Below are 16,102 nucleotides of genomic sequence, written 5' to 3'. Positions count from 1 at the left end.
CTCTGTCCTTTGCTGCAATCACTGGATAAATTCATCCTTTTTTCCCTCCCACTTACACTGTATCTAGGACTTGTGTACATGCTCCATGCTGCTGCAGATCTACAGAATAATCATTTCACTTGAATGCTCATAGATGAAGAACAAGACTACAGTCAAACTGCATTCAACTGTCTAATAAATGTGCGGAATGAGGTACCAGTGTGGCTTGACAAAGGCTTATGCAAACTGGTAGGTGTGTTATTCTATAAATTTTGAGTAAATTCACATCCTTGTGCGTTTCTATGGCATCAAAATGCCATTGTCTATTTTCAGGAGCTACCGTGTCAAGGTTTGATGACTCACTCTCTTAGTCTTCTTCCGTTTCCTTCCACTCCACATACATCCAACCTTTGCTCTGGAAGCTATTCTCCGTCCTCGCTTGGCCCCAAAATGTTGGGGTCAGTTGCATTATCTCTACCATGTATGTAGAGACACGCAGTTTTCTCAGCATTATGCTGGTTCATTTAGCCTCTCATACAGGGAGGCTCCGGTTATAGCTTTAAACGCCGTCTCCTCTAGCTCTGATGGGTGAAGTAATCACCCCAAATGTATTCCAACATGGTTAAGTTAGCAGATGATGACGAGCATTTTTCTTCCTTTTCTTTCCAGATAATGACTAATCAAATTATGCAAGATCTACTAGTGGAGAGTGGTGGTAAGCTTTCTGTGAGATGCCATCGCAGCGATGTGACAGTCAGCCACTCTGATGTCTGCAAATGCATCCCTTCCGGGTTACTTTCTGTCCTATGGAAGACTGTCGCCAAAAATCTACAGATTTTTGTATTTGAGGATGTATTGAACATAAGTAGGTGGGCGTAATATTAACTGGGTCTAAATGCCAGGACCTTCATTTGTACTATTAATATTTGTAACTCAACTAAACATAATACAGCAGTTTCTGCTCTTACCTTCATCTAACAAATAAGGACTTTGAGGAGCTGAGAATTTAGGTAACTTGCCTAAAGGCGACGTAAGTGGCAGGTGGCTAAACTGGGATTGAACTGGGTTTGACAGAAGCCCAAGATAGTTCATTTTTGAGCCCCTGAAAAGTTGCAAGTTCCCTAAGACACTGGAAATGGATTATTTAACATACTTCTCTCAGTTTGCAGCCTCCGCTTGCTTTGAAGTAGACGATGTTTAGACGATACAGAGAGGTGATTAAGACCCCCAGTTAAACGGCTTTAGCTGAGTCTCAGTTTATCTGCCTACATTAGCATTTGTATACTCCCATCATTCTGTCTATTCCCTTGCTAGTGTTTGCCCACAGTGTTATCTGTCAATACTCCGTATTCTATATGTTTATTGCCTTCTATCGGCAGAATATAGTCTGCCCAAGGATAATGAATGACCTTGTAAGCCTTGTTTCATACCAAATGCTCAAAAGTTAGAACAGCACCTGGCATGAGGCAGGCAGGTCATGAGTATCTATTTTATGAATAAACAATATGGACTGTTTTGTTTCTTGTTTATGCCCAGAGTAGTAATTTTCAAGTATCATTAATGCACTGAAGGAATATTACAAATTTCGTGGTTCACTTTCAACCTTCTTTTAGAAAATGCATTTAATAGGCCCAAATCGAGCATATACACTAACCTAGGCTCCACTTTAAGTGCCTAATTTACACCATGGAGCCACTTAATGGGCACAACATCCCTTCCAGGTAAGAAAATCATTACTTCCACGTAAAGGTGAGGAACCAGGCAAGGAAAAGTTTAGAACCTTGCTCATGGTTCCACAATTAGGCAGAGCACAGCCAAGCATCAAATTCGGAATCTGGCCACATTCCCAACCATTACAGCATGCTGCTCTCTGGCTTAATCCTATCAAAATGTCATCTCCATGGAGTTTAATGCTGTAAAGATGTGTCCCACTAGCTTCCGGAGAATTTCCTTCCATCTTGCTCATTTTCCTTTCTTCTCTGCCCAGATCGCAGAAGAAATGAATAAGATTAGTTACTTATTTCTCTTTATTCTGTTATGCTTTCTTTTTTTCTGGATGCGGTGAAGTCTGCCGTCGGTGATGTCATCTCTACGGCTGCCTCCACGAAGAAGCAAGGCCCTGGACAGTTGACCTGACCTATGCAAGCCTTCATTCTTTCTCCAGACTGTCTCTTTCCTGCCTTTTCAGGTCTCTTGGATCCTTGCCAATAGTCTTTCCTGTCCAGCTTCAAGCACAGGGTTGAGAGGTCCATGGAGGTCTCAAAAGCTGCCTTTTAAGCTCGAATCCTAAAATGAAGCCTGATTTTAGAGACACTCTTGTTCTGGCTTTCATCTTCTGCTTCTCTCCTGTCCTGTCTCCTTTCCATTTCTCAAACACACACTCATCCCCCCAGGCCTGGGCCTATGAAATGGCACAGTATTCACTCAAGAGATAATGGTCTCAAGTGCCAGTGGCCGAGATTTAGTTCTAATTTCATTACTGAGGAACAATTCATCTGGAATTCCTCTGCTTACCCAGGAAAGGATGCAGGTTAGAAGGCATCCTGGATATTTAAAGTCCCTTCCAGCTCTAAATTGTGATTGTTCCTTGAAAATAGATACAAGGAAGAGAAAAATGCTCAGATAAATAATTCCTTTCATTCTCACCAGTGACTCCAAGGCACCCACTACTCTTTAGCTAAGGGGGCGCGGGTGAACCGCTCAAAGTTGGAGGTGGACAGCTATGAGGAACAGCATTAGGTGAGGACTTGTTTACTCACTTAACTTCTCTGTTTCTCTATGAACATCAGGGGAAGGGGTTGTTAGCACAACAAGATTTCAGCTCTCTGGTCTATGTCGTAAACTGCTCTAAAATAAATTCATTCAAAGTTAAGATTTTGAAAAATCTCCTCTCTTCATTCTTTTGGAAGAATGTAGCAGCCATTTTGCTTTTTGAAGCTACGTAAAGACTTTGGGAAAAAAAACCAGGTGAAATTTTGACTGTCCCATTCTCACACCTAAACGTTGAATATCTATTTGAATATCTATTGACCCCAACCACTGTAGCTACTTTGCACTCTATAAATGGTAGGATTTGCCATTTCAAGGAGAAAAAAGTTTTAGGGAGACATTGCATCTCCCAACCTGTTCCTAAAGAACCTACTAGTTATTGATTTTTCCTTGCAAACAGAAAGTGTGAAGCATTAGGCAGGAACTCTCTAGGACATCAAGGCTGCCACTGTTACGGTGATTTATGCACAAAGGAGCTGCCCTACCCCTTTGCAAAGCCTTGGGAAGAAAAGGCTCTGTGTCAGGAAATATCTTTAAAAGCACTTCCCTGCCCCATTCAAGATGGATCTCTCACCTGCTCTATTGTGTGGCTTCATTCAGTCCAGTAAACATGAAGTGATCATTATTATGGTCCAGTACTGGGTGCTCCACACTTAGATAATGAAGACAGCACAGCGAAGATGCTAATCTCCAGCAACCCAGAAAAACTAGTCAATAGGATACAATGGAACCACGGAGAGGTCAAATGGCTGATCTTGCTCAGAGAAAGGCTGTCATAAGATGTATCTTAAAGAAATATGTCCCAGGGACTGAACTGAAGTAACTCAGAAGGATGGCAGCTGAGAGGCAGAGAAGAGATGGTGTTTGGGGCACAGGATGGGTTGAATCTAAAGAATTCTGTTATCACTTCTTGCAAAGTGAGTTTGTCCTTCTTGCTCTACCTTGCAGTTTGGTGAATGCCATGAACTTGGACTCCTGGGAAATCCAATGTGGTCTAACGTGAGTGGTCCACATCCCACAGAATATCCTGTGTGGCCTTCCAGGCCCCTGACTCTCATGCTTCATGGTGGCTGTTATATAATAGCAAGATGAGACACACGACAGAGGCGACCCAGGTTCCTAACTGCCGGAGGAAAGACTGTGACGATGGCCGTCCTGTGGATGCACAGTCAGAGTCAAGAGTTAAACCACTGACATTTGGGGTTTGTTTCGCTGGCAACAGCTCATCTCCCAGCTTACACAGCGGGCCGGGCTCGGGAGTAAGGAGAAGGAGCCCAGCGGCTTGTTGTTACTTCAAAATTTATAGACATCACATTACTCAAGTTTTGGATCTTAAAGAACATTTTTCTTTCTTCCTTCCCTATTCTTCAGTGGCACCAACCCTTTTCCTGAAAAAAAAGACTGATTTTTACAGTATTACAGCAAGCCAGCTATTCTTTCCTTATGTATTCCCAGTGTTCTGTGTCTATTTATTGAACTTTCTTTATAATAGACACTATAAAATCAACATATACTATGTGTACTATTACTACATAACACATTAAAGTATATTATCATATTTGTAAAATAATGAAAAATTAGTGATATGTGTAACATGTTGCATATATTATTCATGATATATAATGAAGTGATGTCATTGAAAACAGGTATCTCTATCTATTCTATGTCTATGTCTATCTTCTCATTGGAATACATGCTTTGTGAAGCCAAGGAATATGGGCTATGTTTGTGTTGCTCTTTATCATAAGCCTATGTTAAGGAAAGTATCTGGAGTGTAGAGGCTCTCTCCACTATTTCCACAATGAATAATGCTAAATTAAACTCCGAGGTGCAGGCCACTTTTCTTTCAACATAAGCTCTCTTTGGACATGTTAGTTTGATATCTTATGATATCTTATGTGGGTTTCCTGGGGAGATCGATCTATATACTGAGAGGCAGAGGTTTGTTGGTGACTCGTGTGCAGGAGATAGTAGATACTCTAGGGAGCAGATAAAGGTGTGAAGCAATAGTTATGGGCAGGAAGAGGAGGAGAGTACAAACCCAAAATTCTGCACAATATCTGTGTGAAAGAGAGGAGGCATAAGAAGCTAGCAAATGCCAAGGTTGGAGACCTTGGGTTCTTTACCCCCCCTGTGGGTAAGAGTTAGAGCTGTGTGAGGGTACTGTGAAGGAGTATCCGAGGTCAGATCTCATAGAGGGACTTAATAAACAACTATGTATTGACTGATATGTGTGAAGCCCTAAAGTATTTCCACAAAGCTGGCCCCCCAAAAGTGACATCTTCTCCAACAGATGTATAGCCAATGTCATCCTTCTCAGTCACTACAAAATATCTTTATCACACAGAATTTTTGGGATGATACCAAGAGGCTGTTGGGTTATCCCGGGGTCTTACATTAGTCTGACACAGTAGGGCACTATTTCTGATCTGAATTTATTTCCTGACTAATAGATTTTTCGAAATAAAAACTCTCTATCTTACTAGAGATTTATTGCAAATGTCGATTAGGTGTCAGTAAACTACATTTCATAGGTCAAATATGGCTTATTGCCTATTCTTGTCATTAAAGTTTTATTGAAACATACTTACATTCATTTCTGAATTTTCTGTGGCTGCTTTCACTCTGTAACGGAGTTGAATAGTTGCAAGGGAAGATATATGGCCAGTGAAGTGTGGGCTGACTCTTTACAAGAAAAAAAGTTTGCCAATCCTTTATATAAGGGAGCATACTTGTTTGTTCTGGAACAATTAAATCATTTCTAAGACTACACAGATCTCACATAGACCCTGCCACACATGTGACCAGACATTACAGAAAGTAGAATACTCTATGAACCCAGACCAAATCGAGCTCTGCATTTTCTTTAGGATGGGACCCCCACACGAACCTGGCGTATGTGCCTGTAGGAGAGCTTCTCTTTTACCAAGTCTTCAACTGATGCTCAGGCCAATAATGGGGTGTCACAGAGTTCAGGACACCAACAGGAGGGGAGGGGGAGGGGGGACACAGAAGCCAAAAGAATGAGACCCACACAGAGGATGAGTGATGGGATGAGATGAGGAAGAGTTTCCCTGTCAAAAGGCACCACGGGAGCATCTGTGCCTGCGGCCTGTGTTTTGGCATTGTTTTTCTGAAAAAACAGGAGAAGAGATAGGAACAAGTTCCTGTCATTTTTCTAAGTGACAGGGGAATAAGATGGAACCTTCCTTTCTAGACTTTTAAAGGAATTACATTGCTTGAATGCTTTTCCCCTAAAGCTGATACGTGTCTGCCTTAGCCGTCAAGATTCCAACTAAGAAGCACTTGTGTTTTAAAGTCCTTGGAAGAACTCACCTTTAAGAGTGGGGACTTGGCAAAGCTAAACTGAGACAATGCCACACCCGTAAAACCCCCTCCCGACCCTCAAGTAAACCTCTGAGCTCATCACAAGAAGTCTCATTTTTTTTCCTCCTATGATACAGGAGTAGCAAAGCAAAAGCCATATCCAAGTCTGTCCATCAGTGCTTTATTTTGTCTTCTCACCACAGGTACCATCGGTCTGTGTTATCTTGTCCTTACAGGTGTTTAAGCTCTGACCCCCAGCTAACTCCACTGCGGCTCACAGATGGGGTTTTGTTGTTGTTGATTTTCTTGTCAACTGTCCCTTTGGTTTATTCGCTCTGATGAAGCCTAGACTTAAAGGATGTCATTTGACCTTTTAGCTTTGTTATTTTTCCAAAAATGTTTTTTTTTCTAACAAGCCTACATCCTAATATAATTTGACCATACTTCCCTAGCAGAGACAGGAAAAGGCGACATAAACACAAAAATGTTCAGATTCAGGACAGAGAGGGTGGGAGATGTCTTAGAAATCTGCCTTCCTGAGCCGGGCGGTGGTGGCGCACGCCTTTAATCCCAGCACTCGGGAGGCAGAGGCAGGCGGATCTTTGTGAGTTCGAGGCCAGCCTGGGCTACCAAGTGAGTTCCAGGAAAGGCACAAAGCTACACAGAGAAACCCTGTCTCGAAAAACAAACAACAACAAAAAAAATCTGCCTTCCCAAGACACACTTTATAATGATAGTGGTCCAGTTCTCCTGCCTATAACTGGGGTTAAAATGGAAAAACCTAGCATTAACAACAATAGAAGTCATCTTTTATTTCCTAAGACCACCACGTTAACATTAGATGATGTAGAAGTCATATTTATGAAGAATATTCAGAAAGGAGACACATAGCTCCTGTCTGTGTGGATGGTGATGTGGTATAACAAGACATCACAACCCAGAAATTCAACAGTAGATTTGCATGTATTGACTTTGTAGTCTGAAGCTCACTGATCCGATCTGATACATATAAATCAACAAGCCCATAAACACAACATTTTTTATTAGTGTCTCATGACTGATAAGATCATTTTCTAGTGACTGACTCCTAATGGAGAGAATATGGCAGAAAGATAGGATGCCACTTTTGTGATCGCATTCAAGGTGACTGTGACTTCCGTCTTGCCCGTACTCCCTTCAGCTCGCCCGGTTGAAGCTGGCTGAATTTTGTGAGATGCTCTATAGAAGGCATATACAAAGGAACTAAGGAAGGCCAGGTCCAACTCCCACCCCTCAAGAGCTAAACTCTGCCCATAAGCACATGTGTGAGCTAGGAAGTACACCCTTCCTGGCTGAGTCCTGAGATGACTATGGCCCTGGGAGAGACCTTAGGATGGAAGACTCAGTCATGCTGCACTAGGATCCCTGCCTAACAGAAGTTGCTCCTTGCCACTTTGGGGGTAATTTGCTATGTAGTTATATTGAATATTATTTTTCTCTTAAAATAGAAACATTTTGTTTTTTAACTACATCTTATAATGAAGATCGAAAAGTTAGTGATTTAATTCAATCGAAGGTGTTTGGTACCCTGTGGTGGTTTGAATGAAAATGGCTCCCCCATAGACTCAAGAAGTGGCATTATTGGAAGTGTAGCCTTGTTGGAGGAAGCGCATCACAGGGGGTGGGGTGGGGCTTTGAGGTTTCAGAAGCTTAAGCCAGGCCCAGTGTCACTCTCTCTTCCTGCTGCCTGTCAATTCAGATGTAGAACTTTCAGCTAGTTCTCCAGCGTCATGTCTGCCTGCACGTCACCATGCTTCCTCCTATGACAATGACAGAGTAATCCTCTGAATCTGAAGCCAGCCCTAATTAAATGTTCCCCTTTGTAAGATTTGCTGTGGTCATGATGTATCTTCACAGTAATAGAACACTGACTAAGACAGAAGTTGGTACGAGGAGTAGGGTTTTGCTGTGATAGGTTGGACTATGTTTTTGTGTGGAGGAACAGGGGACACTTTGGGCCATTGGATTAGAAAAACTATTGGACATTTTAAGTGGGGCTTAATGGACCAACTAGTAGCACCAACTTTGGTGCTGAGGGTGATTTGAACAGTGGGGACATGTCTCAAGATGTTTCAGAGGAGAAGGATGTTAGTAGGTGTTGTGTTAGCCTGTGGCCTAGGGACTATTCATGATGTGATATATTGATGAAGAATGAGGCTGCTTTCTGCCCTTGCCTTAAAAGTCTGCCTGAGGCTAAAGAGTTTTGGATTTAATTGTGTTTGCAGAGCAGATTTCTAAATAGCCAAGTGTTGACTGTGTTGTGTGGTTATGAGTGGCCAGTCTTGTGCAGATCTGTAATGAAAAGGAGCAAGCTGAGCAAGGAAAAATATAAGATGTACAGTTTGAGGAGAAAATAGCACCAGGAAGTGTAAACAGATTAAAGAAAAGCCTGATGCGAAGTGGAATAAAGGGAGTGGTGACTTTAGAGCAAGAACCTACCCAGGTAAGCTTCCAACTTATAAAAAGAAAATAAATAAAAGCTTAGGGCTGGGCATAGTGGCGCACACCTTTAATCCCAGCACTTTGAAGGCAGAGGTTGGCAGATCTCTGAGTTCAAGGCCAGCATGAACTCTACACAGTGAGCTCTAGGACAGCCAAGCTTAGGCAGTAAAGGAAATCACTGAAAACAGAAAGTTAGTGAAAATGTTTTTGAACAAGGTGGAGTTATATTCCAGCCCCAGCAAGCAGCAGAACTTGAAAGTTTGAGCCAAGTGGTTCTGGCTTTTTAGAGTCAAGCATACAAGAAAGGGGTTATGGAATCATCCTCCATAACTAAGGAAAGTATCTGAGGCCAGGCATGTGTCAAGGGTATTCCTGCATAGAGGCCCAGAGAGGCCATTGTGTGAAGCTGTGAAGTTGAAGCCTAGATTGCCTTGGAGACTCCAAGGTGTTGGAGATGCCAGAGCTGTGGTATATCAGCCAAGGAAAGCTGATAACAGGAAGTGGAACCAGCCAAAGAGAAAGTGTGTTGCAGTCAACAAAGCTAAAAGGAATTGGAGTTTGTGTTATGGGTAAATATGAAGTATAAAGGCAACAGACAGTGAGTGTAAGAAACTGCACTATGGTCAAGAGTCCCATGATCATGACATGCACTAGCTACCAGAAAGTTTTGAATTTGAGTTTTAGGAGCTCCAAGATTTAACTGAGGATGTGAGTGGGCAAAGAAGGAGCAGAGCACTGGAAACTAGAGCCAGAGATCAGAATGTCGACAGGCTGCCCTCAGATCAGATCTACTGAAGTCAGTTACGTTGAGGATGGGAAGACGCTCAGTGACTGTTCTGGCGGCTGTTGTCTAGGTGGCATGGCAGAGGACTGAGTCAGGCTCAAGAGAATTATGGGATGGACGGCTGCAAAAGAAAGGAGGATGGTATTTGCAGACTGCTGCTGAGTATCTCCAAAAGCCATAGTAAAAGGCAGATGAAGTAGGGGGAAAATACACGATAACAGTAAGTTTGACCGGGTACATTTTCAATTCAGGATGAGAGATATTAAGACGATACAATATGGGCCTTGACACAAAAAACTTTTATAAAATGAAAATCCTTTGAGTATCTGACCTTCAGGTGCTCTAGTATCAAAGGACAAGAAAACCTACACCCTTAAAAAAACATATTAAAGATTTATCCATGGGGTTCTTACCTGAAAAGGAGCAAATTATATGTTGCAAATAAGTGATTAGATAATTTCCCTGTGTCTAAGGGATAGAAAAAACACAACATGTCTAGTGCATAAGAGAGTATAGAAGTTCTCATGGAAGTTTGGCATGGTTCTTTTCCCATAAAGGGAAGAGGATGAGGTTGGGTTTTTTAAAAGCTTAGGGAAACTTTAGACCTGAATAAAGCCTTATTTGGGACTGGTGGAGGAAGTGGATGCTGTGTGAAAATTGATAGCCATGTTTCATGACTGGAGGCCAGGCAACACAAAACACAGAGACAAATTAATGTGAGGAGGAGCTGACTCAATGGATTGCTCTCCTGAAGCTGAGTGTGGCTAGAATATACACAGCATACTCTACTCCATGAATATATCAACTGTATTTGAAAACGTGTGGATCTTTGCACCGGCGTATATTAAAGCAGACATATTACAGGTCAAATCCTGCCAAAGAAGTTGTTTTTCTTTAAAATTTGAATCAACAGAACATAATAAAGCATGCTTTGAAACAAGCCAACAGATCACATTTGTACTTTGAAGGCTCTCTTTTCTCTGTTTGGGAGCAACCTTACCAATTCCCAGATAGAGTGTGCTACAAAGGCATCTCCAATAGTGATTATGGAGTGCTTCTCATGACAGATGAGGGGCATAAACATTCTGAGGACCAAAATTGTGTGACTAAAACAAAGAGACACTCTGTCAACTATTCTAGCAGTGCAAAGCCACACTGAATGCAGATGAATGTCCCAGCACTAATATTACACTATTAGCCATCTGACGATTGGGCTCATTACCTAAAAAGGCAAAGCATCAATTTGCAGCATTGTAACCGTCTACTGTGCTGTGGAGGATGGATGGGGCTATTCTGACGCATTCCCTACTCATTGTGTGCTCGCAGTAGACACTTCTGCGCTAGCCTCTGGAGTGCGGCTTAATTTTGCATTGTTTCCATAACATTGCTTTCTATAATGGGGATAATATCCTTTCTTAAAAATAAACACTCCATGCAATCTCCAAATAATTCTAGGTTAAGTTTTTTTTTTCTCATGAAATTGTATGTGGATGACTACAGAATCATCTTAAAATTGAGGCATTCTGTGTTTTAAAAATATTTGTGTGGCACATGAAGCAACATTTATTTACCCATTCACTGATTCCTTTAATGGTCATGTTGTTGGACTAGGCACAAGGAACTTCCAAGGCATTGAGTGATCTCTGCCATGAGGATGCTTATGTCACAGAAGTGACAGATTGTCATCAGTATCTTCAGATATGGGCAAGCATAAGGGCATAAAAATCTCAAATAAATGAGAGATGACTGTATGTTCTCAATCCCCAGATATTCCTTGGGTAGCTGCTTGGTGCCAGGATCTGTCAAGGGGCTGACTGTAGAGAGAGGTGCAAAGGAGCCAAGGCTCCCGGATTATGGGATTGGCTACCTCATGGCAAGATGGGAAATAATGAGGAAACAAACAGTGGCCCTTCAGGTATCCACAGGTGCAGTGGGAAAATGAAGCAGGCACTATTAAAGAGAGCGATAGCTGCTGAGTGGGGAACTGTTAGGCTGGGAAAGCCTCTGTGGAGTGGGTATCTGAGTTCAAGCCTTAGTGATGTATCGTGTCTGAAGGATGCACAAAGCACCCAAGGCAGAAATGAGCTTGTCACTTTGTATAACAAAGAGAAAGTCACCAACTAGAGTGTAGAAGGAGAAAATGATAAATATGGCCATGAGGTAAGAAAGAGCCAGATTTTACTGACTTTTATAGGCCAAGGTAAGGGCTTTTTTTCTAAGTCTGAAGGCTTAGAAAATCACACTGGTGATTTTCAGCATGATGTGCTGTGATTCATAGTTTAGAAGGGTTGGTGGAGACGCTGTGAAAATCCCTGTGCAGAGAGGGAGAGAGCCATCAGGAGGGAGAATGGAGGTGAGTGAATGGTCCAGGGTGGATCAATGAAAAATTGGTTCCGGCAGCCTAACCATGACAACAGAACAGAATCTTCCTTGGCAGGCTTAGCGAAGGGGCTATATATGGATTAGGTTCCTAACTGCCAATGTAGTGAGAAGTGGTTACAGGTTAGGCAAAGCTTCTCAGAGGAAGTTAAATGATAGTGCCTGAACTGAACTTTAAATATTGGCAGCATCATGGAGTGGGCAGTTCCCTGATCTGGGGAGCACCTAGCTCTCTTCTGGGTCAGGAACTTCATTGGCTGTTGGGTATGACTTTATAGAAACCCTTGCAGAAGGCATGTGGGACATTTACTAAGGAAATAATACTCTAAGTAGCGAGGTAAATAACATGCCTATGGGAATTACTTTAGAATTAAGTCTAGAGACATTTTCATTCTTCCCCTTTTAATATAGAAACTCACATGATTAAGCTCTGCAGTATGCTTGTCTCTCCTCAAATTTGTTAATGTGTTAACTTTCCATCAGCAGAAACTCAGTACACCGTCAGTGGGCAAATTTCATTATATCACTTCCTTAGAAACTATGATTAATATTTATCTTTCTCTGTCTAAGGAGAAACTCTACCCTCCCTAGTGAGGGAGGGAGAAAAAGGGAGAAGACACCGGAATTGCTGATGGGTGTAGGTGCCCCCATTACAGATCACCTGTTCCAATCTTGCCTCCCTTCATCTATTCTCAGCTGGCGGACCTCACTTCAACATTCTCTCCTTCAATTCCTCTGGTAAATTGCCTCCAGAATTAAGCAGACTAGAATATTCTAGTCATAGGCATTCCCTAGTGCCCACAAAATACGCTCAAGATCCTTAGCCCTATAGAAATGGGCAAAAAACCCTACTCTTCCTGCTTTGTCTTTGGCTATGGGCCACACACTTTTCAACTATTCCAAGCACATTGCATTTTCTTCTGTTCTGATGATTTTGGAAATCATGGTAAAAACACATACAACTTATCAACTTAAATATTTTAACCCTATAGTTCAGTGGCATTAAGAACAGTCACACTGTTGTGCCGATCTCACTGGATTTTAAATGACTAATTATTTCCCAAATGTTTTCAGAAAGTGATTGCCTGGGTAACATCTGTAATTACACAGTTCCTTCTGGCCTCCTGAAGTGCCTTTCCTTCCCTTACCAATTAAAATCCTACCTACCTTGAAAGGCTGGCACTTACACCCTACCACCTCCTTTAAGCTCCTTTAAAACCTTTTCTGGAAACATAAGGTCAACTCTGTTGCTAGGTTACACAGTTTCCAGTAAAAAATGATACCTGGATGACAAATCACATCTAGACTAGAAAGCCTACTGATCAACTGTAAATGCACGATGGGATGGGACACTGTGGACCTCTCCAAATGATGCCTTTTGTTATTAGGCAAGTCCCTTGTAGGGACTCTAGAGGCGAAGTCTTGGAGCTGCTATAAGAGATATTGCTTCTAATGGAGCATGAGGCTCTTCCAGTATTCTTATTGGTGTATATCCACTGCATATACTGTTTGTTTTTATATAGACACATTCTTTGAGTATACCCTGTACTTTGTCCACACCCACCTTTTCCCTTAGTCCTCTTCCCACTCTTCCTTCTGATAGTCTCTTCCATTCTATTACTTCTCCTTCTGTTTGCATGTTGCTCGTGTGTGTGTGTGTGTGTGTGTGTGTGTGTGTGTGTGTGTGTGTGTGTGTAGAAAAGACTGTTTTTATTTGTAAACAATTCTAGGACCACAAAATAAAAGGATATTTTATTTGGCTTAATATAATAATCTCAGTTGCATATATCCTCCAGATAATGACACAATTTTACTCTTTTTATGGTGAACAAAACTCTGTCATGTATATATATACTATATACAACACTAAAGAAGTCGATTCATATGGTAATGGATACCCAAGCTGACTCCATAGCTGCAGTATGCAGGTATCTGTGTAGTATACTAACTTAGAGCTCTTCAGACACACACCCATCTGTTGTATAGCTAGGTGATGAAAGTACTATTTGGAATTTTGTAAGGAACTTTTGGAGCAATGAATGGGCTTAATTTACATCCCTACCAACAATACATAAATATTTTTCTTTCCCTGCATCTTCTCCAGCATTGGTTGATGTTTGTTTTCTTAATGCTAGCCATCCAGAGTGGGATGATGTGGAATCTTGATCTAGTTTGACTGTGTGTTTCCTTGATGACTGTCTTAGTTAGGGTGCATTTCCTTAATTGAAGTTCCCACCTCTCAAATGACTAGCCTATGCCAAGCTGACATAAGACTGTCCAATACAATAATTAAAGATGCTGGACATTTTCAACATATTTGTTGGCCATCTATAATTCATCTTTTGAAAACTACCTCTCCATTTCATTAACCTATCTACTGATTGGGTTGTTTGGCACTGGGGACATTCAATTTTTTTTCAGTTCTTTATATATTCTAGATATTAATTTTGTTAGATGTAAGCCAACCAAGACTTGCTCCCATTCATGAAGCTGTTAAGTCAAGGGCATTACTGTACTCACTCAACATGAATCCCATCTTTTTGACCTCTATTGTCACTGTGAGTTAGGACTCACACCGAAGAGGTATTCTGAATCTGTTCCACTGTTCTGCAGTGTTTCCAATATTGCATTCTTGTAGGTCAGTTTAAAACCAAGTGAAGCTTGTGGTAGTCTTTTGTGTCCAATTAAAGTGGGACCTAAGACCACTCTGATGGGCAGCAGCAGCATGTGGGAACACTGTATTCCCAGGTCAACACTGTTAGATACTTTGACTGTAAGTCACTGGAAATCATTCATAATGTAATCCCGATAAAGCATCCCTTACCTTTGGAAGGAGCTGGATTGCCTGTAGAATTCTCTGTCGGTGTCCAGAATTAAGGATTCCAATTTCCAACAAGTCCTGATCTTCCATAACATTGCTTCCCTGAAATCAAACCAGAAATGTTACCTGATAAATTCAGCTTTTATGCTGTGTGAAATAATAATTTAAGTAAGGTAAAACATTAACTATTCTGAATTGTATAAACACAAATAGGGTCATCCTCCTTTGCGTGTGAGGGAAGAGTGGTCACCCAGGAAACTGGTTTGAAGGCTGTGGGAACCAACCTTCTCTCACGTCCAGCTCTCATGACTTACAGTTCTCATGACTTACTATTTATGGCTAAATTTTCTGCATTGAAGAGTCATTCACATGACTTTAGAATTCTGTTTCTGTAAAAGTACCAGTGCTTCTAGGAAGAGTTGTCATTCAGGATTATCAGTGACTTATGGAAGGATGTGAATGAATCAATTTATTTTTAAAAACTCATCTGAAAATAGATTTTGTGAGGAGGGCTGATGGAAAAATTGACATGTGCCATGGCAGGTTAAAAGTAAAAATAATTCATTTTAAAATATTGAACGTCAGATTCTTCAAATGTGGGGATGGAACAATGAATAAGACGCAAGTATGTGCTAGCAACTGTCGTTATTGCTACCATTTGAATATTGCAAACGGGTGCCATGGGATGCTTACTTTGGAATCCTGAGAGTATTGGGGGCACATTTTTGGAGATGATGTATAATCAAATATATGAAGTGTGCTTAGGACCCAAAACATTTGTGCAATAACCCATAGGGAGGAAAAAACAACTAAACAAACATGTATACTGGAATTAGAACAGAGAGATAATAAAAATGTAAGGAGGCAAAGTAAGCCCAGACTAAGCCAAACAGACATTGTATAGCATAGTGATAGTTTGTGTTCATTTTGGCTATCATGGAAAGCCATGGGCAGGAAAAGAGTTACATGGTGAAATTATAAATTTAGAAAGATCATTTTGACTTTTATGACTGGGCCTCAGTTTCCTTCCCTATAAGATGAAAAGGCCAGGCCACACATTCTCCAAGGACTAGTCTACTCTTAAAAGTCTCAGATCTCAAATGATTATTTTAAGCCCCTGATTAACATTTGAAACAGAAAGGCAGAGATTCCTCATTTTGTCCCTAAATTCCAGTCTTCGGAGTTTACAAGACAGCGTTTCTCTTTAAACTGAAGAGTCTAATATTCCAAATGGAACACAGCAACCACGTGTTCTCACTCACTCTGGGGAGCTAGAAAGTAGAAAGGAGGTTGCAAGACTATGAGGAGAGGCTGGGAGGCTGGATAGTGGGATAGATAGAGAAATTCATTAAAATGCTGTATCACACAGTACAAGTTTCATATATCCTAAAATTATTGGAGAAATTAAATGTTTTCCAGCACATAGGAATATTTAAAAAGATGAGATGTTAATGGACACATTTGATTATTATCCATGGTGCACACATATCACATGACCACATTGTGGTTCTTAAACAAGAACAGGGATTATATGCTATTAAAACAAAAATAAAAGATTGAAC

At 41.2% G+C, this 16,102-nt stretch overlaps 1 protein-coding gene across 13 annotated transcripts in view; it reads right to left on the bottom strand.

Annotated features, from left to right (window-relative positions):
* The window catches only part of Anks1b (ankyrin repeat and sterile alpha motif domain containing 1B), a 1,025,752-nt gene that overhangs the window by 309,426 nt on the left and 700,224 nt on the right, over positions 1 to 16,102 (bottom strand). For all 13 annotated transcript variants that reach the window (XM_076554619.1, XM_076554611.1, XM_076554613.1 and 10 more), the window contains one exon: positions 14,544 to 14,642. In XM_076554619.1, the coding sequence (XP_076410734.1) occupies positions 14,544 to 14,642 (99 nt within the window). The remainder of the gene's footprint in view (positions 1 to 14,543; positions 14,643 to 16,102) is intronic.

The sequence above is a fragment of the Peromyscus maniculatus genome, chromosome 18 (assembly GCF_049852395.1).
Source record: "Peromyscus maniculatus bairdii isolate BWxNUB_F1_BW_parent chromosome 18, HU_Pman_BW_mat_3.1, whole genome shotgun sequence".
In the NCBI taxonomy this organism is placed as follows: Eukaryota; Metazoa; Chordata; class Mammalia; order Rodentia; family Cricetidae; genus Peromyscus; species Peromyscus maniculatus.
The sequence above is the reverse complement of the archived record's forward strand: the minus strand, read 5'-3'. Positions and strand labels throughout refer to the sequence as shown.